The following is a 20,848-nucleotide window of genomic DNA, read 5'->3' as shown; positions in this document are numbered from 1 at the left end:
TTTTTGACCTGTACTGTATATTTGTTTATATGTTGTTCTTAATGTTGTTTGTAATGTATAAGAATGACAGGAAACATTTTCTGTTCCAGCTGAATTTATTTTTAATATTTAATCTATCTAATTGTTGCTAACATGGTATGCAGTTGTCAGGTACATATTTTGGTTATGTGTTGCGTCCATTGATGATGAATATGTTTAAGAGCTGCCGCTGTACCAAGGCACCATGACACAGACATTCTTGAACATCACATAAAAGTCATTTTTGCAGGCATGTGACATTTTCTAATCTATAGCTATATCACAGCATCACTTTTTGGCTCTGAGTTCTAGGAATCAACACGAGTTTGCTAAGGTCTTCTATCCCCTCTGCTTTTAGAGTTTCAATTTTATCTAAAAAATTCAGACGAATCCAAAGAATATGTTCAGAAAGCTTCCATTGATAATGTGACTGTAGCACCATTTTTATACTCAGTAATTTGAGTTTATGTTCATATTCACATCAGGGTTGGTAATTGGTGGCCGATCTACTCTAATTAATTATAATACAGAAGATATTGTTGAATGGCTTTTGAGCTCTTATGTTTTACACAGTTTACAATTCTTGTGGATCTGGAACAATCAGTCAGTAATAAACAATTTAATGCTGTAATTTAGTCTTCTCAGTCTTTGGCGTTATGGAGGTCATGAGTGTCTTGTGTCTCCCTGTCCTTCTCCTTCCTTGTCTCTTTCAGCACCTAGCAGAAATTAAGATTAAACTCTGATTATTGTAAGACATATAATGTACCATCTAATGAAGGTATATACAATGTATGTGTACAGTAAGAAAATGCACTATACAGACCTCTCCATCACGAGTCTCAACAGTTTTGATCACAACTTTTTTTCCATATCCAGGTTCAGGATTTAAATCAAAATCTAGACCAGATGAAAGCATCTGAATTATTGATGTACTGTACATTTTGGTTTCATATTTATATGAATATAGTGATCAAATCATAACTTCCTCACCACTACCACCACGGACTGATGAAATGTTCATGACAGGAACAACAATCCTACAATGAGTGACACATTCACATCATTAAATGCCAAATGAAATATCTATATTTTGTACTATCATAATATGTGGATTTAATTAAAATTACTTGCCACACACTTTATCATCAACAAGTAATTGGAACTAAAATGGATCAGCTATTATTTTATATGAATAAAATACAATGAGATGTTCACTGTGTTTCATGTTAATATCGAAGAACAATCATGTCACCCCAAGAATAGGTATGTCTGTGCAGTTGAGCATGGCTGTGAAACAATTATTTCAATAACATTTTTGTAAAGTATATTTTGCTGTGAACACTGGGTCTCTTGTTCAACACCAACCTGCTCTCCTCGCCCTCCAACAGCTTCCTGTATGTTGCGATTTCAATATCCAGGGCCATCTTGACATTGAGTAGATCCTGGTACTCCCTCAGGTGGCGTGCCATCTCATCCTTCAGGTGGCGGAGCTCCTCCTCCAGACGCACCACATTGTCCTGGTAATTCCCGATCTCCATACCAAACTGTTCTTCCATGTCCCTCATCTGCCTCATGAGAGCTTCATTCTGACAGACACACACACAAACACGCTCTTATCACTACCTGATTTGAATCACAACTCTAATTCAGCATTTGTATAATAAGTAATTATTGCTTTCTGCCTTTGATCATTTGGTTAGGGAAGGTGAAGACTCTCACCATGCTCTTGAGTGCATCAATCTCACAGTTCAAGGACTGGATCTGCCTGCGAGACTCGTTGGCATCCTGTTTGGCCTGCCTCACCGCATCAGCGTTGCGCTTGGCAGAGTCAGTCAGATCAGCAACCTTAGGGACAAACACCACGCCTTGATCTCACTCCCAATACCGAGAATCTAATACTTAAATACAGCAGATGTGTTTGGTGAATTCCAGAATGTACACTTGTTTTTGGTTGTGTGAATCTGGCCTTTTCACACCTTTGACTTATACCAGTCCTCAGACTCCTGCATGTTCTTGGAGGCAATGCTCTCGTACTGGGCTCTGATATCCCTGAGCGCAGCAGTGAGGTCAGGACGGGCTTGGGTCTCCATCTCCAGCTTCACCTGTTGGGTCTGCACGCTGATCTGCACTTCCTGAATCTCCTAGGGGAATTCAGTGAAACACAAAGGAAATTTATATATAGACTGATTGACCTTTTTATGATTTTATAAAATGTTTTTATGAATTATGTATGTATGCATGCGATCATGTTACATTGTCTTGTAACTCAATCATTTGGTACTATAATTTGTTAACAAATAATGATAATACTGGAAAGAACGATCTGTAATGCAGTAAAAAAAATCATTTAATTTTTATTACATTTTATCCATGGCAAAGCAATGTTTCTGACCTCATCATGCATTTTCTTAAGGAATTCAATCTCATCCATTAGAGACTCAATTTTCCTTTCCAGCTCCAAGCGAGACAGGGTGGCGTCATCCACATCCTATAAAAAGTTAATGGCAGCGTTATCAATCGATTTTTTTTTTAATCACCTGTCACAGGGGTCTACCCATTGATATTTATAAGAAAAAACTGTGATGTCATGGCAGAAGATTTTATGATCTCATTGGTTCTAAAATGATTAATACCAAGAATAACTCTAACCATTCTGAACATCGGAATATGAAATATCAAAAATGATCTTTAAATAGGGTAGAATATAAAAAATCAGCTTTAAGTGAAATATGATACAGGATAAAATCTAAATTATTTTTCATTATGAGTATTCCATGAAGAACATCCTAGCAATGTCACAGGGTGTCACTGTTGAGTCATGTTCCAAGTTTAGGGAGTGGCTGTGCCCATCACACTGACACCAGAAGGTGTACATGTCTCTTTATATTGTGGTTTATTTCATATTGTGTTGGTCTATATTTTATTTTGGAGCTTTTGTGACAGAACCAATTGTAGAACCGAATACTGGGCTGAAATGAAATGACAATACCTTGCGGAAGAGAACTAGGTTATTTTCTGCCTCCTGCCTCTTCTGAGCCTCCTCATCAATCCTGTGGATGAAAGCACCAGTGAATGCACAATTTCTAATGTATTAAAGGAATATATATGGTACAGCATTTATTATATGTGCTCCTAAGTGCATTTACCATAAATCACTTTCTGCCTGGTTTCCATGTTACCATGCACACAGTCTCAGCTGGCCAAGAGCCCAGGATCAATTAGTTAATTTGAAAAGGTTTTTGGAGCAAAAGAGGTCGAGAGCAGTGGCTCACAATCCAACCCCCTCAGTGAATTTTAAAAATTGGTCGTCCCCAGAGGTCACACACCCCTGTCCCATGGACCATTCTGCTTTAGAGGCCATTGTTTAGCCATATGCACAGCCTTTGGAATACCTTCCTTTGAGAGGAAGCCAGGACCTGAGCTGACATTCAGAGTAATCAGATCATAGGAAAAATTGGCCTGTCCCCATTTAATTCAATTTTGCCATGCTTTACAAACATTTTGTCATGACTCCATAGATATTTAGAGTAGCTTGGCACAATTGCTTAAGGTATAACACTAGAAAAAAAGTACTACTTTAATTGCAACTTCTCTAAAGTCCTGAAAGGTTGTGGTGACCCAAGATTAGTCAGCTATGTGATAAGAGGTCAGCCATAATGGTTCCACCATAATCTCAGCACCGATTTTTTTTAAAAAATGCCTTCTTATATTTAATTCATACTATGGCTGGGTCCTGTCTCGTCCCACCAGCCCAGGACACCCAACACCCTCTAATGTAGCCTGTTTTATTGAGCCCCATTGATTTTCCCAGCTGCTCTCCTGCTCTCTCCACACCCCTCCTCCATCCTCTATCCTTTGGGCATTAAATTCATCCACCACTCTAGTCGTGTCATATGTGCAGAAATTAAAATAATACTGTTACAGTGCACACGCATGTGTGCAGATTCTTTAATCTTTCAGATTTCACAACATGAGGTGACAGACATGCTCACGCAGGTATGTATTGCTCTATAGGTTCCATTTTTTCCATGAACACACATATTTGTCAAAGTTTTCAGCACTGGGAAACGTTAATAATCTCTATTCTGGCACCACTGAACTTATATTATATAGCTAAGAATTATTTGTAGCTACTGTATCAGCCACAGTTATCCATACAGACTCACAATGCAACACACCCTGCAGCAAGTTCTCCTTGGACTTTTTTTCTGGAAAATGGGCCACACCCTTACAGGTTACGTCATCATTCCCTTTTTGATGAGAGCCCAAACAGTTATGTTCATCCTAAAGCCTGGTAATCTAATGTGCTTTGTGGATGCATGTGGTGAATAGTTATAGCTACTGTGTTCTGTCTAAATATTTTCTCCTTTGGTGTCTCAAAATGTTCAAATCAAACACTGATTGTTTAATAAATTACAAAGTCCCTTTACTTAATACCCAAATATCAAATTATTATTATAATGAGGTTTACACTACTGAAACTGAACAATGGTAAGATTCCTCTTCTGGCAATTTGTACTATACACCCACCTCTGTTTGAGCTGGCCCAGGTCCTCGGCCAGGTTGTCCCTCTCCACCTGGATCTCGTCCCTCTCCTTGCCCACAAGGTCCAGCTGCCTGCGCATCTCACGCATCTCCTGCTGAAAGAGCTCGGTGGCTCGGTTGGGTTTGCCCTGCTGGTGCTGGCCCTTGTACTGACTCAGCTCTGCCTGCAGCCCGGCATTCTGCTGCTCCAGGTACCGCACCTTCTCGATGAAGCTGGCAAAGCGGTCGTTGAGCTCCTGGAGCTCCTGCTTCTCATTGCTGCGTGTGGCTAAGAACTCCTGGTTGATTGCATCAGCGGTGGAGAAGTCCACCTTGTCGTAGGAGATGCGTGGAGCAGGGGTGTTGGAGCGGGCGCGGTAAGCCACCTGGCGGGTGGGCATTGGGGTGGACAGGGAGCTGAGATAGCGCGGGGATGAGGGCATCATGCGGGAGGATACTGGGGTGTAGGCCGATGCCGAGGAGGGACCACCATAGGTGCGGCGATAGGAGGTACGTACTGAAGAGTAGCTCATCTTTGTATATTCAGTTCCCTTCTTCCACAAATCTGATGCCTGTTGATCTCCTCGTCTTTTCCTTGTGTATCTTTCTGTGTCGCTGTTCTGCACTCTGTTTCTCAGACGGAGCTCTGGAAGAGACAGAAGATCCCAGGAGGAGTTGGGGAGTGAAGAGAAAAAGGGCGTCTGGCTGAGACTCCTGGCTGAGCTTTTATAGACCCTGACTGGACAACCCAGCCCACCAACTGTTCCTTCTCTCCTCCCTCCTCTTCCTTTTTTTCCCCTCCTTGTGTTTCTCCTCCACTCCAATTGTCCTCCAGCAACCCGGCATCCTACCCCCCACATCCATCCATCACTGGCCACTCCCTTTAGAGCTTCTATATGCCCCTCCTTTCTCTTCTTTCTCCTTGTCCTCTCTCATCCTCCCTATTCCTCTATATCCTGCTTTCTTACTTTCCATCTCTTTTTCTCTCTTCACCTTCCTTTTTGCCCTGGACTCTTGGCAGCGATCCTAACTCTTTCCCACATTACAGGTCCATATCATTAAAGATGTCTTTATCTCTTTACCATTCCCTCTCCCTCATTTCCAGCTCCGTCCTGGCTGTCCATGAATTTTCAGTCCTCTTTCTCCATTCCCTTTTTATTTCTTTTTTGTTTGTCCTTTGCTTGCTTTGTTTTTGACTTGCTATCAGTTATTCTGACCTTCCCCTGTGTCCTTTCGCATTTTTTGTGAATCATGTTACAGAGAAAAACAAGGCTACTTTCTCACTGTAAGTAGCAAAAACTGTTGCCAAAGGTTAAATTGTAAAAAAAAAAAAAAAAAACTAAACCAATCTGTTTTAACAAGGACTATTTCATCTCAGCTGCTACACGTCCCTGATTTCTCTGGCTAAAGAGATTGCTTGGCCCCACCCTCCCTGTTCTCTTTCACTTTTCTTTTTTTTACCTAATGGAATATAATATTGATATTCAGAGGCAGACACTGGATGAGGCATGACTGTGCAATTCTATCCTGCTGTGGAGTGGTCATGTCGTTCTTTTAAACCAGGTTTTGCATTTACCAGACCGTGCACTACAGGAAGCGTCCATGTGCAGGAAGATCAGATATCTTTATCTGATTCTCACTGTGTTACCCGCTCATTGTTATTACTCATAATATTGCTCAAGTAGAAAATGTATTGGGAACCTTAACCTGCTCAGATTCACGTGCTACGTTTTATTTGAACATACTTCTCCCTTTAGCTTTTTTTTCTCTGTTGCTATGTTCCACCCTCATTACTACACTCCTACTGCATGGTTTGCAGTTATTAAATTATGACTGTCTCTCTGTGGTAGAGGCTCCGTGCGTCTGGCTTGCCCAGTAATTAATTTCCTGTGTGTTAGGCCTCGCACCCTAATCTAATTAACCTTATTACCCCACCCACATCCTTTGTCTCTCTAAGTCTTTTTAACTAATGAAAAATTATGCTTTTTTTTGCAGCAATTCCTCACTGTCCTTTTTTTCCAGTAAAGACCAGAGGTCCCACGTGAGTGATCAGGTTTCTCATGAAGATCCTGTTTCCTGTGGGTCCCACAACAATGCATTACGATTTATTCCCTTTACAAAAGACCTCAGTGGGGATATAAATACAGTGATAAATATTCAAATGTAAGCAAATATCCAGTGGACAGAAAGCCAGTGCCAGTAAACATGAATTCACGTTACTTCAACTAAGTCATCCTATGTCTTATGTTAGTGAAATTATGCAAGAATTTAGAAACAGAGTGCACAACTAGAGTTTTAGTCTCATGTGCTAAACTCGTATGATGTGCAGAAAAATCACCCTGCTGTTACAGTAATCCTGTCCTATCAGGAAGGTTTGAAAATCCTATTTCAAAAGAATGCTGTACAGCTTTTACTGACACGAACACATGCTCTGAATCATTCTGTGAGTCAGTGACTTATGAAATGAGGTGTACAAGGTGTCCAATGATCCTTCTCATTACTACTCACTGACCACAAACGGAATATATGACTGCGAGTGCAAACTGTACGGACAGGGATATCCAGTATGATCCGTGCACATTCCTGGGAACATTAAAACAAATACGAAGAGGCAGAATGGAAGCAAAGTGTAGTGACGTATCACTACTATAAATGCAAAATGATTCATTTCAGACCAACCCACTAATTCAACAAAACGATATATTTTAGAAGACCTTTAATGTTATTTAAAATAGATTCGTTATTTCTTCTAAAAGTGGTGCATGACAAAATTTAGGAAATATATTTTTTCCCCACATATTTACATAATACAACAGAACAAGATTGTTTTATTTTAGAAATGACAGAAACGAAACGATAAGTGCTCTAATCCAAATGATGCAGTAACAGTAACTTGAAAGGACTGTTCATCAGTTAGGCAATGGCTGCATCAATAATTCAGATGGGGTTATTTTATAGTACATCCTGCACAAAAAGGGGCTCAATACTTACAGGAGCAATATTAATAAAGATGTGCATCTGTTGTCCTTTCATCACATACAAGACTCTCAATTGGGTCCACAGCGATGCAGATGAAATTGAATTCCCAAAAAACGAGAATTGCAGGATATTGATTTTAAAATTACATCTAAAGTGAATAAGCCGATAACTAAAATGCTTGCAATGTATGTTGCATATTACAAAGGAAGGACAACGTTATTTGCTGTGGTAATGCTGTGAAATACTTTTTTATACTCAGTTCTATTTTCCTACTTACAACTGTTGAATATATTGGAATCACATAAGTATACAATTATATAAAACTAATATATCTGTGGAAAGCACCATTAAACTGCAAAACATGCAAATGCTGTAACTCAACCTTGTACACAAGGTTACACAATTAAATCCAGTCTGAGACAACAGAATTCAAACATTTTAATTTATCTTAACGTTACAAAGGTCAGAACCCAAACAGTTTCATAAGTTTCACAAACTACTCCAAGTAATATTTTTTTTTTTTTTTTGAAAAGGTAGTTTCAGTTATACTGACATTTCGCAAAGACATTTAATATTCTTCTCCTTCTTCCTCTCCATCTATGCTATCTGCCCCAACCTCCTCGTAATCCTTCTCGAGGGCAGCCATATCCTCTCTAGCCTCAGAGAACTCACCCTCCTCCATACCCTCACCGACGTACCAGTGCACAAAGGCGCGCTTGGCGTACATCAGGTCAAATTTGTGGTCCAGCCTGGCCCAGGCCTCTGCAATAGCAGTGGTGTTGCTAAGCATACACACAGCCCTCTGGACCTTGGCCAGATCCCCACCAGGCACCACAGTAGGTGGCTGGTAGTTGATGCCGACCTTGAAGCCAGTGGGGCACCAGTCCACAAACTGGATGGTGCGTTTGGTCTTGATGGTGGCAATGGCGGCGTTTACGTCTTTTGGTACAACGTCACCACGGTACAGAAGGCAGCAGGCCATGTACTTGCCGTGACGGGGGTCACATTTCACCATCTGATTAGCTGGCTCAAAGCATGCATTGGTAATTTCTGACACTGTTAACTGCTCATGGTAAGCCTTCTCTGCAGAGATGACTGGGGCATATGTAGCCAGGGGGAAATGGATACGAGGGTAGGGCACCAAGTTAGTCTGGAACTCAGTCAGATCGACATTCAGAGCTCCATCAAACCTGAGGGAAGCGGTGATGGACGATACAATTTGGCTAATGAGCCTGTTAAGGTTGGTGTATGAAGGACGCTCGATATCGAGGTTCCTACGGCAGATATCATAGATGGCCTCGTTGTCTACCATGAAAGCACAGTCGGAGTGCTCCAGAGTGGTGTGGGTGGTCAGGATGGAGTTGTAAGGCTCCACCACAGCTGTGGACACCTGGGGAGCTGGGTAGATGGAGAACTCGAGCTTGGACTTCTTGCCGTAGTCAACTGAGAGACGTTCCATCAGCAGGGAGGTGAAACCAGACCCGGTACCACCTCCAAAGCTGTGGAAGACCAGGAAACCCTGAAGGCCAGTACACTGGTCAGCCTACAGAAGCAAATAGGAAAAATAAAAATATGGGAAAAAAAAAAATGTATACACATAATAAAATTGTTACGTGTTCTGTTCACACCAATTTGCGAATCCGATCCAAAACCATGTCGATGATTTCTTTGCCAATTGTGTAGTGACCACGGGCGTAGTTGTTGGCAGCATCCTCCTTTCCAGTGATCAGCTGCTCAGGGTGGAACAGTTGGCGGTAAGTTCCAGTTCGAACCTCATCTACACAGAGAAAGATCCATTAACTTCTTAATCTGGACAGTACGTAGCCTAGTTTGATGATCTGCATTAGCATGAATGTGTTACCAATGACCGTGGGCTCCAGATCCACAAATACAGCCCTGGGGACATGTTTGCCAGCTCCAGTCTCACTGAAGAAGGTGTTGAAGGAGTCGTCTCCTCCTCCGATGGTCTTGTCGCTGGGCATCTGCCCATCCGGCTGGATACCATGCTCCAAGCAGTAGAGCTCCCAGCAGGCATTGCCAATCTGAACGCCAGCCTGGCCTACGTGGACTGATATGCACTCACGCTGGGGGCAAAAGTATTTTTGTTACAAATTCCATTTTTACCTAATGATTAGTAATTATCTGCACAGTTTATTTAAAAAGGTTGTGCACAGGATCAGTTTATCAACAGCAAACACTAAATTATGGAAGATTAAGCACAAATATTCATGGTATTTTATTTGCCAATTGTCAATTCAATATTCAAACTGAGCATGTGATTTGATATTAAATTTTGCAATTGGCAATTCAATGTGCAAAGTGCTGAAGCAATACTATTAATTTACATTTTATAATAAATAGAACAGACCACTGAAATGCAATTTGTTGTGCAAACTGTCAGAACACTCAAGGTGGGCCTTCAAAGCAATTCAGAGAATTGATGTTCTATTTTATGTTCAAAATATCAGAACTTTGCACATTGAATTGCCAAATGCAAAATTTTATATCAAATTACATGCTCAGATTGAATATTTGTGCTTAAAATCTTCCATACTAAATGACCGGAGAGAGTCTGCTATATTTGGCCAACGGACTTAAAATGTTAACATGATAAAGTGGTATAATTTAACCCTGTTGATTATTGCTGCATGTGTTTGGTCACTTGACTGACTACTTAAGCTGAAGTGGACATAAAACAGAAGCAACTCTGTCACTGTGGCTGGGAAAGGTACATCACATGACTGTGCTTATAAGGCTCTCCTTCCACAAATTGCTCAAAGGGTGTTTTGAGAATCTCACTTTTTGTACAAAAAAAAACAAAAAACCCTGGCCTATTACAGTAGGGAAAAGGCATGTGATGAGACAAAAAAAAATATTCTTACATTAGCAATGATCCCTGATCTAAACAGTTAATCCACATGAACAAGTGAGGGTAACGCTGATGTCAGCCATATTGGAGTCATATTATGTACGGCTGACTACTCCATGATGAACAATGAAGTTTCAGCCGTTGCCTTTACAATGCACAGCCCTGTTGTGCTAATCGGCGTGACATCTGCATGTCTGGTATGCCGAAAAAGAGGCAGTAGTACCAAGAGCAAAATGGTGGCCAGTAGTGTGATTTCATGATCGGCAAGTTCGACGTAACTTTCATCAAACAAGTGTCCACAATTTAAATACGCACGCAAAAATACCGATATGTACGGATTTAAAAAGAAATAAATAAGACAAACATCGGTTTTATGAGGCGGTGATATTTTCACCGACTAATGGATGCTTTGAAAAAATAATACATGCGGCTGCGAAATCCCGGGGTCTTTCTGATAACGGACCCTGACAGGAAATTGGCGCCCAAATAAAAAAAAGCGGGTTTTTTTCCAGAACAGACGATCAACACGTCGTGGCTGCTTTCTCAGCAGATGGTTCATTAAATGAGAATAGTTTTAGAAAGCGTATGATTCAAAGCGATCACCAGCAATTCCCACAATTGTCACTTACAGCGAATCGGCAAAAATACTACATCGGTGACTTTTGTCCGTGAAAAAACAAAACTTTTTTGTCCGTACTTACAAACACAAAAATTAATTATTTCAGAGCCTCGCACTTACCATGGTGAAAGTTGCGGCTTTAAATACTGTAACGAGGCGAAGACAGGAACCGTTTTTCGGGACGTTTCTAGCCTCACGACCAGACCTTTAAGAGTCTATGGTGAGAAGTGAGAGAGGATGACGAAGGGCGGAGCTTTTATAGCGGGAGGCGGGGCCAACCGCGCTCCTGCCGGAAGACGGAAGAAGCGCCTTCGTTCTGAACCGGGCGGCGCAGCGGTCGGTGTCGCACGTGCGCAAAGTTACTTTGCATAAAAACAGTAATCGGAGTTGAGGAAGTCAATCAGGGCGGCGTGAAACTGGTTCCCTTTGGCTGTGATTTTCCGGAAGTCGGTACTAATTACAGATTTAGGCCAAGGCTTTCCAACCCTGCCCCAGAGAGCTCGGTGTCTGCACAGATCAGCTATTTACCTGATCCACTACTCCTAATCCCTGAATGAGAGTAACCACAGAAATGTGCCCAAAGAGGGTCCTGATTTAGGTTATTTCAGCCAGATGGACTAGTAACAGTGAAATCTCAAGCATGCTGCCAGGCCGTCTCCACAGAGACTGGCAATAGACAGGGCCATGGAGAGCAGCCTGTAGCTCAGCGTGGCATTGGTAAAATGTTACTTTATCAACTGTCTGCCCTGCTACAGCTGCCTAGGTCAGGTTCAGGCGATGTTACAGGTAAGACAAACAATCCAGATGCTGTTGAATGGGCAACTAATGACCTGTTAGCTGAATGGCACACTTTTCTACAACTATACGTAAAATCTACTGATAAGACTTCACAGAAGAGAAGATGCTGCATGCAATGCTGTTTTGCTGTGAATTTCAGTTCTATACATATTTTAATAAAAAACCTTCCTTTATAAATAATTGTATGACATAATACTGAATTCAAATAAAAACATTGCTCTAAGGTTAGAGCATATTCATTCCATCCCCTTCTGTTCATTCTGTAATTACAATAATATGGTTAGGGTCTGTTAGCTTGCAATCAAAATAGTAAGGCCATAAGAAGTGGACCCTTAATTGTTGCTGAGGTGCCACTAAGCCCCTACACACTGCTCCCCGTGTGACTTTCATGGCTGCCCATTCATCATTAACTGTTAAATGCAGAGGAGACATTTTGTTGTGTACACCATGTGCTGTGCTGCAGTGTTTCATCATGACAGTCACTTCACATTCACTTTAACCATGAGTATGTAAATTAATTCAAGTATTAATTAATTCAGCATCCATGTATTCTTAATTTAATGTTGGTATTTAAATAGATAAAGGACCTTTCACTGAAAAGAATCCTACATTTAAGACTGGAGACACGTACAGAGAAAACAACAGGACTTAGGATCTTGAAAAAATGCAGGAGCAAACAGAAACATTCCTAATGACCAATGGAGGGAGACAAAGTTCACAATATGAAACGGTAAGAGTCATTCTCAAATACTACATCCCAACCTATTACTTGTTACAATTTGCCAGGAATATCATCACAAAATTAATTAATCATACATATATATATTTGAATAAATTTGAATCAAATTATAAATCTGAGAACAGAGATTTTTGAAAGACAAAAATGATTCAAGTCAAAATGGTTAAGTATGGTTTTTATTGAGCTCTTGCAACAAAACAAATAGCAGAAAACACTGATAAGGCATATGACAGAAACAAGCCATGGCTAAATACTTGAAACAAGCCATGACTAAATGCCGAAAGGATTTGTGGACTATACTGAGAAAACATCCTCAAGGCTGAAACTGGCTAAAAGTCACAGGATTTGTTATTCTACTGTCAGGATATGGGTAAGTAGAAGTTAATACTCCTCTCCCTCCTCCTCTCCCTCTCCCTCAATTGAGTCAACACCAACCTCCTCGTAATCCTTCTCGAGGGCAGCCATATCCTCTCTAGCCTCAGAGAACTCACCCTCCTCCATACCCTCACCGACGTACCAGTGCACAAAGGCGCGCTTGGCGTACATCAGGTCAAATTTGTGGTCCAGCCTGGCCCAGGCCTCTGCAATAGCAGTGGTGTTGCTAAGCATACACACAGCCCTCTGGACCTTGGCCAGATCCCCACCAGGCACCACAGTAGGTGGCTGGTAGTTGATGCCGACCTTGAAGCCAGTGGGGCACCAGTCCACAAACTGGATGGTGCGTTTGGTCTTGATGGTGGCAATGGCGGCGTTTACGTCTTTTGGTACAACGTCACCACGGTACAGAAGGCAGCAGGCCATGTACTTGCCGTGACGGGGGTCACATTTCACCATCTGATTAGCTGGTTCAAAGCATGCATTAGTGATCTCAGCCACAGAGAGCTGCTCGTGGTAAGCCTTCTCTGCAGAGATGACTGGGGCATATGTAGCCAGGGGGAAATGGATACGAGGGTAGGGCACCAAGTTAGTCTGGAACTCAGTCAGATCGACATTCAGAGCTCCATCAAACCTGAGGGAGGCAGTAATGGAAGAAACGATTTGACCAATGAGCCTGTTAAGGTTGGTGTATGAAGGACGCTCGATATCGAGGTTCCTACGGCAGATATCATAGATGGCCTCGTTGTCTACCATGAAAGCACAGTCGGAGTGCTCCAGAGTGGTGTGGGTGGTCAGGATGGAGTTGTAAGGCTCCACCACAGCTGTGGACACCTGGGGAGCTGGGTAGATGGAGAACTCGAGCTTGGACTTCTTGCCGTAGTCAACTGAGAGACGTTCCATCAGCAGGGAGGTGAAACCAGACCCGGTACCACCTCCAAAGCTGTGGAAGACCAGGAAACCCTGAAGGCCAGTACACTGGTCAGCCTACAGAAGCAAATTGAAATACAAAATATGTTAATACATTTCATATAAAAAGCATTTGCATGATAATTAAATTGTGTTAAGTGTTTTATTCTTACCAGTTTGCGAATCCTGTCCAGAACCAGGTCAATGATTTCTTTGCCAATTGTGTAGTGACCACGGGCGTAGTTGTTGGCAGCATCCTCCTTTCCAGTGATCAGCTGCTCAGGGTGGAACAGTTGGCGGTAAGTTCCAGTTCGAACCTCATCTACACAGAGAAAGATCCATTAATTTCTTAATCTGGACAGCACGTAGCCTAGTTTAATGATCTGCATTAGCATGAATGTGTTACCAATGACCGTGGGCTCCAGATCCACAAATACAGCCCTGGGGACATGTTTGCCAGCTCCAGTCTCACTGAAGAAGGTGTTGAAGGAGTCGTCTCCTCCTCCGATGGTCTTGTCGCTGGGCATCTGCCCATCCGGCTGGATACCGTGCTCCAAGCAGTAGAGCTCCCAGCAGGCATTGCCAATCTGAACGCCAGCCTGGCCTACGTGGATGGAGATACACTCACGCTAGGAAAGCAAATACAGACACAATTAATTCAGAAGAAATTGTCTTGTATTAGCACAAAATCATGTATGATTATGTATGTGACAAATTCTGTGTATGACTATGTAAGAGACAAATAAAATTTAAAAATAGCATATTGCACCTGTCAGTGTTAGTCTTATACTGTCAGTATTGTCAATCAGAATCACAATGTGTTTGATTTTTTCTTTTAATCCGTGTAATTTCATTCATAAGTGGTGCATGGCCTGGACGGATACACGCCTAGGCCATGGGTTCAAGCTAACTACTGTAGATCAGACAATGGGATGACAGCCCACAGCCACCCTGCATCGGCTCCAAACACAATGCGATGGGAAATATTTTCTGCGTTACACAAACAACACAGAAAAGTTAGCATCTGTATGCAATGGATGGTTCGTGATTACACGCACGCACGCTGCGCGCTGTGCTGCTTGCCTTTTTTCGTAAGGAGCCTCATTTGTCCAAGCAAATATTTTTTTTTTTTTTTTTTTTTTTTTTTTTTACAAAATTGCCATTAAGGACGGAAGAGTACAAATATTCTGCATCCAGGATCCGAAAACCGCTGAGAGAAAGACAGCGAGCACTCACCATTTTGTTCTCTTTCGGTAGAGGGGGGTGATGGAGGCGCTGCGCTCGACTCTTCTAGACGACAGCAAGGGAGCAGGGAGGAGAGGAGGAGAGGAGGAGAGGAAGAGGAAGAGGAGGCGGCGCCCTTCCCGGTCTAATGAGCTTCCCAGACAATCGGACAAAGCGGCACCATCGCTGACACGCCGCTATACGGCATTCTGCCCGTCACAGCATCTCGCTGGCTGAATAGGGGACATTTATAACGGGCTGGATTATTTATAAGCACCGCCGTGCTTTAAACGCATCCGTAAAAATGAAGTCTGCAACGTTTATAAACACGCACAGTCGTGGAAATGGGCAACAGGAACGCTGTTTAAAGCCGGGCAGTGTGTTCTCCACGGAGGGGGGCGACGGACAAGCAGGGGGACACACCCAGTGCTGAGCAAGTGCTCTGTCATGCTGGCTGCCAGAATCGACACGTGAAAGCCGAACGGACTGTTTTACGTGTGAAATTGCGCTGAGTCGTGAACACTGCTCGTCCTGTGCACACGCTGTCAGTCAACTTATTCTGAGAGAGGCAGGCAGGGTGCACTCTGGCCTGCAGATGCAGGTTCTTTCATATCAGCTGTGAAATTAACATTTTTTAAAATTAATATAATGCATGTATGAATGATTCAAAATAATTTCAACTTACATTTAAAACATTTAAAACTGAATAAATTGAATAAAATACATTTAAATTATTGTGTGTCAATTAGGGTTTTATGTGTATGATTGGTAGAAATTTTATATGTTGAAGTACACGGCAGAATCTACAAAGGAGAGTCGGGATGCTTTTAAGGAGCTGCCTTTGAATAAAATGAAATGTTCAGAGCTCTCTCACAACCCTGACTTTTAGTCGGCCTGCCAGCCTCCGCCCGTCTTTGTTCCAGGTTTTGCTGCAGTGATATCATCCCTCTGCAGTGAGTCACGTGACCAAGGGAGTCAGCCCTGTTACCATGCGCTGTCTGAGGAGTCCTCAGCTGCCTCCCTCCGTTCATTCTAGTACGGACTTTCATTCGTTTATTTCACCACATGCTCCTGGCAACTGACCGAAGGCAAGCGCAGATGTCTCAGACAAAAGGATTCAGATTCCTGAGGGCTCAAATCAGCAAAGAGAAATATAAAGCCTATTGACCATTGTAATATTGAGCCTATTAGTTGGGACACATGAGAGGGTTGGGCTGAGACAGCTGCTTCAAATTCCCTTGTGTGCTACTGCCCCTGTCTGTTTGACTGTGTACTTTGCTTGAGCCTTGGGGATGAAAACCAATTTGGTATTGTACCAAAATAAAAGCTTTGGCCAGTGAAAATTTATCCTGCATTGCAAAACTGTTTTATGTGGCCACAACCAAACTGCCAGCTCATTTCTGTCTCATTATATATACGTATACAATGGTGGAAAAGAGAATTCAGACAACACAATGACATTGCATTTTTGCCAATCATGCAGCATTTAGCTGGCATCCATTTATTTGTGTGAGGTGTTATAACAGTCTTTTACAGACTTCAGTATAATGTTATTACAGACAGTCCTGAATTAACTAGGACATTTTACTATGTGGCCATTAATCATTCATTCCGAAAACATCACATACCTTGCAATGGATGTACTTTCTAATGAATGCACATAGCTTCTTTGAATATAAAGAACACTGTACTGACACTTGAGAAGCAATTCAGCAGTGCCATCTGGAAAAATATCTGTAGGGAGGATTCAGGGTGGACAACAGCTGCAAGGAGTCTTTCACAGCACCACCTTTCCCCATTGTGTCGCTCGTATTGATTGCTTGGTGCACCTTAAAGACAATCCTTCCCAGAACAGCTTTACCCATCCCCCAAGACACACATCTTGTAATACGAGTTAGCTGCCATTATCTTGCATAATTGTACCAAATTACTGCAGAACACGGTGTTTCATCCGATATGCCATTCGGTATAACACAGAATAGAATATAATTTTGGAAACGTAGGTGCAAAAGAGGGCGAGGTCCTCGAGCAAAATCCAGGACCTATATTCCTCCGCCTGCTGTAACATATTCATGCGTGGTGGTCCGGCCGCCTCTGCGCCAGTATAAATATCCGTGCGCCACGGCGTTGAAGGATAGTTACTACACCGACTCTTAACCGTCGAGTAAAGTAACGCTAATTCCACCCAGAAAGAAGCGGCTTCATTTCTCTCCACACTCCTCTTTAAACAAGCAAACATGGTAAGTATACTATTTTTCTAAATTTCAAATTAGTCCAATCTGATGGAATTAAACGTAGTCAGTTCAGTCCTGGTCCGAAAACATTCCATCAGATAATGTTTAACACTGAATTCTATTAAATAATGTTTAAGACACTGAATTGTATTAAATCATGTTTAAGAACTTTTGTTTGTTGTACTGCTGCATTTTATTTAAAAGATTTTTCAATAAAAAAAACCCCCACAAAATCTCGGAACGGTTCATAACGGTATTATGAACTGAAAATCTTTATATGGCGTGAATTGAGATGCTACTTTCCACAGACGGCAAATATTGGGTTAGTAACGTTTACATTTGGCACAGTTTTATAGAACAGATGTCCGTGGATGTGCACCTTCCTTAACCGAACGACCCTTGTGGCCACGTGTGGCACTGAGGTGATGCTGCGTCCGCGGCTACATCGGAAATGATGCGAAATAATCCTAAAAACCGAACGACTGTCCCGATACTCCATCGCAGCCTGCAATGGGGAAGTAGGTCAGGCTTTAATCCCCCGGCGCCATTAGCGCGAAAGCGTCTTATAGAACAACAAAATGCTCTTAGAATGCAACCTGTCTTTTTCCCGCCCTCCACCTCGATTAATACAAGACATTCGCCAAACAAATTCGTTTAACTGCAGCGTTTTGCCGCCTCCTGGTATTTTAGAATGAATTGGGCGGGATGGCGCTGGCGGGTTACGCTGCTCGCTTGGAGGGGGATGGGAGACGATTTGCCTGTGCAGGCTGCACCTTTTGTCAGGGTCGCCCCCTGCAAAATGTAGATATTTTAACCACGATTTGCATAGTCGACGAACTAGACTTCGGTTGGTTGACACTGATGCTTAAGACGTTTGTGGTGGCTGACAGTGGATTGCGTTAACCTGAAAACGCCTGGAATCGTACCGACTCCGCCCTCGACAAATCTACGGAGGTTTCGAGAACGGGACTGGTTGCTAGGCAACGTGCGTAGCTTCGTCTGCCTTGCTCGGTAGCGGCGGGGCGGAGCCGGGGGTGGGGTGGGGTAGGGTGGGGTGGTTGGGACAGAGAGAGCGGAAAGTGGGGGGGTGGCGTGATCGGCAGAAGCTCGGCCCTCTGTGGTTGGCTTCCCGTTTTCCGCGGCGCTGACCGGGGCGGTGCCTGTCTCCGTGGCCACCGACATTTCTGTTCCCCGCTCACTCGGCCGATTTGTCTGAACAGTGGGTGCGATTGTGTGGCAGCTGTCCGGGCGGTGATTTACACTGTAAGCGCTTAACCAACTGCATGTTTGAGAAATGGTCTCAATAATGCGATTAGAGCATAATAATTCTAGTAATGGAACTTAGTGTATTAGCAATGTATTTGTGTAATATCTTGCAGACTTAAACGACATGAAACACTAAATGTAAAATACTGAGTGCTTTCTGTTTATTTTTCCTAGCGTGAGTGTATCTCCATCCACGTAGGCCAGGCTGGCGTTCAGATTGGCAATGCCTGCTGGGAGCTCTACTGCTTGGAGCACGGTATCCAGCCGGATGGGCAGATGCCCAGCGACAAGACCATCGGAGGAGGAGACGACTCCTTCAACACCTTCTTCAGTGAGACTGGAGCTGGCAAACATGTCCCCAGGGCTGTATTTGTGGATCTGGAGCCCACGGTCATTGGTAACACATTCATGCTAATGCAGATCATTCAACTAGGCTACGTGCTGTCCAGATGAAGAAATTAATGGATCCTTCCCTGTGTAGATGAGGTTCGAACTGGAACTTACCGCCAACTGTTCCACCCTGAGCAGCTGATCACTGGAAAGGAGGATGCTGCCAACAACTACGCCCGTGGTCACTACACAATTGGCAAAGAAATCATTGACCTGGTTCTGGACAGGATTCGCAAACTGGTAAGAATAAAACACTTAACACAATTTAATTATCATGCAAATGCTTTTTATATGAAATGTATTAACATATTTTGTATTTCAATTTGCTTCTGTAGGCTGACCAGTGTACTGGCCTTCAGGGTTTCCTGGTCTTCCACAGCTTTGGAGGTGGTACCGGGTCTGGTTTCACCTCCCTGCTGATGGAACGTCTCTCAGTTGACTACGGCAAGAAGTCCAAGCTCGAGTTCTCCATCTACCCAGCTCCCCAGGTGTCCACAGCTGTGGTGGAGCCTTACAACTCCATCCTGACCACCCACACCACTCTGGAGCACTCCGACTGTGCTTTCATGGTAGACAACGAGGCCATCTATGATATCTGCCGTAGGAACCTCGATATCGAGCGTCCTACATACACCAACCTTAACAGGCTCATTAGCCAAATTGTATCGTCCATCACCGCTTCCCTCAGGTTTGATGGAGCTCTGAATGTCGATCTGACTGAGTTCCAGACTAACTTGGTGCCCTACCCTCGTATCCATTTCCCCCTGGCTACATATGCCCCAGTCATCTCTGCAGAGAAGGCTTACCACGAGCAGCTCTCTGTGGCTGAGATCACTAATGCATGCTTTGAACCCGCTAATCAGATGGTGAAATGTGACCCCCGTCACGGCAAGTACATGGCCTGCTGCCTTCTGTACCGAGGTGACGTTGTACCAAAAGACGTAAACGCCGCCATTGCCACCATCAAGACCAAACGCACCATCCAGTTTGTGGACTGGTGCCCCACTGGCTTCAAGGTCGGCATCAACTACCAGCCACCTACTGTGGTGCCTGGTGGGGATCTGGCCAAGGTCCAGAGGGCTGTGTGTATGCTTAGCAACACCACTGCTATTGCAGAGGCCTGGGCCAGGCTGGACCACAAATTTGACCTGATGTACGCCAAGCGCGCCTTTGTGCACTGGTACGTCGGTGAGGGTATGGAGGAGGGTGAGTTCTCTGAGGCTAGAGAGGATATGGCTGCCCTCGAGAAGGATTACGAGGAGGTTGGTGTTGATTCCATTGAGGGAGAGGGAGAGGAGGAGGGAGAGGAGTATTAAAATGAAGTGTGAAATCAGTCACTAGCATGATTATCACCGTTCAGAAGTTCACATGATTAAGTTTCCTTAGTTTTAGCCAGGTACTATTCACACATCACAAATTTGTGATTTATGGTTTGTTGGAAAATGGTCTGTGATAATATGGTTGTGTGGAAACATGATTTAAATTGGGTTCAACTTATCTGTCACCTTCTGACTGTGTTATGCAATAAATTATTGAAGGAATCTTTTGTTGCGTCTTCATTTGAACCATGAATTTATGTAGTGAATGCCAAAAACATGCAAATTGGTTGTATCAAATAAAAAATAATCACTGTAATGAGAGTGTCCTTCTGATCCAACATTATTTTTTTCATCTCAACAATCCCAGTTTCTTTAAATATAAAGTGCAGCTCTGTGATTTAGTACATATCTTAAAATGACACAATTAGTCAGAAATGTATGTGGTTTTCTGCGACCTAATTAAATAAAAATATATGAACAAGCCCTAGAACAATTTCACTTTATATTCTTAAAATGTTTTGTACGCCACAGTGCTACGTTTGGGGTTCTGCTATTTTTGATTTAATTTACCCACAAGGTTTTACT

General features: G+C 42.9%; 3 protein-coding genes across 7 annotated transcripts; 1 reads left to right on the top strand and 2 right to left on the bottom strand.

Moving 5' to 3' along the window:
- Nucleotides 1–76: 76 nt before the first annotated feature.
- Nucleotides 77–5,294, bottom strand: prph (peripherin). 2 transcript variants are annotated; one of them, XM_028999514.1, is made up of 9 exons: nucleotides 4,549–5,294; nucleotides 3,008–3,068; nucleotides 2,411–2,506; nucleotides 1,995–2,159; nucleotides 1,738–1,863; nucleotides 1,384–1,604; nucleotides 1,009–1,055; nucleotides 842–915; nucleotides 77–734 (listed from the first exon to the last, which is right to left on the bottom strand). In XM_028999514.1, the coding sequence occupies exons 1-9, from the start codon at nucleotides 5,073–5,075 to the stop codon at nucleotides 660–662; spliced, it is 1,392 nt and encodes a 463-aa protein (XP_028855347.1). In that variant the 5' UTR covers nucleotides 5,076–5,294; the 3' UTR covers nucleotides 77–659. The 2 variants fall into 2 exon arrangements, with proteins under 2 accessions (XP_028855347.1, XP_028855346.1); XM_028999513.1 differs by lacking the exons at nucleotides 842–915; nucleotides 1,009–1,055 and having other exon boundaries at nucleotides 4,549–5,075.
- A 2,714-nt stretch (nucleotides 5,295–8,008) lies between these two features.
- On the bottom strand, nucleotides 8,009–15,218 carry LOC114801351 (tubulin alpha-1A chain-like). 4 transcript variants are annotated; one of them, XM_028999509.1, is made up of 5 exons: nucleotides 15,067–15,218; nucleotides 14,237–14,459; nucleotides 14,004–14,152; nucleotides 12,982–13,908; nucleotides 8,009–8,137 (listed from the first exon to the last, which is right to left on the bottom strand). In XM_028999509.1, the coding sequence occupies exons 1-5, from the start codon at nucleotides 15,067–15,069 to the stop codon at nucleotides 8,090–8,092; spliced, it is 1,350 nt and encodes a 449-aa protein (XP_028855342.1). In that variant the 5' UTR covers nucleotides 15,070–15,218; the 3' UTR covers nucleotides 8,009–8,089. The 4 variants fall into 4 exon arrangements, with proteins under 4 accessions (XP_028855342.1, XP_028855344.1, XP_028855345.1 ...); XM_028999511.1 differs by having other exon boundaries at nucleotides 8,009–8,599; nucleotides 13,444–13,908; XM_028999512.1 differs by lacking the exons at nucleotides 12,982–13,908; nucleotides 14,004–14,152; nucleotides 14,237–14,459; nucleotides 15,067–15,218 and adding exons at nucleotides 9,150–9,298; nucleotides 9,383–9,605; nucleotides 11,130–11,245 and having other exon boundaries at nucleotides 8,009–9,064.
- A 1,923-nt stretch (nucleotides 15,219–17,141) lies between these two features.
- On the top strand, nucleotides 17,142–20,485 carry LOC114801350 (tubulin alpha-1B chain). The gene is made up of 4 exons (XM_028999507.1): nucleotides 17,142–17,294; nucleotides 18,729–18,951; nucleotides 19,036–19,184; nucleotides 19,280–20,485. Exons 1-4 carry the CDS (start codon nucleotides 17,292–17,294, stop codon nucleotides 20,258–20,260), a joined length of 1,356 nt encoding a protein of 451 aa, XP_028855340.1. The 5' UTR covers nucleotides 17,142–17,291; the 3' UTR covers nucleotides 20,261–20,485.
- Nucleotides 20,486–20,848: the final 363 nt, after the last annotated feature.

This window comes from Denticeps clupeoides, chromosome 12 (assembly GCF_900700375.1).
Source record: "Denticeps clupeoides chromosome 12, fDenClu1.1, whole genome shotgun sequence".
NCBI classification, from domain to species: domain Eukaryota; kingdom Metazoa; phylum Chordata; class Actinopteri; order Clupeiformes; family Denticipitidae; genus Denticeps; species Denticeps clupeoides.
The sequence above is the reverse complement of the archived record's forward strand: the minus strand, read 5'-3'. Positions and strand labels throughout refer to the sequence as shown.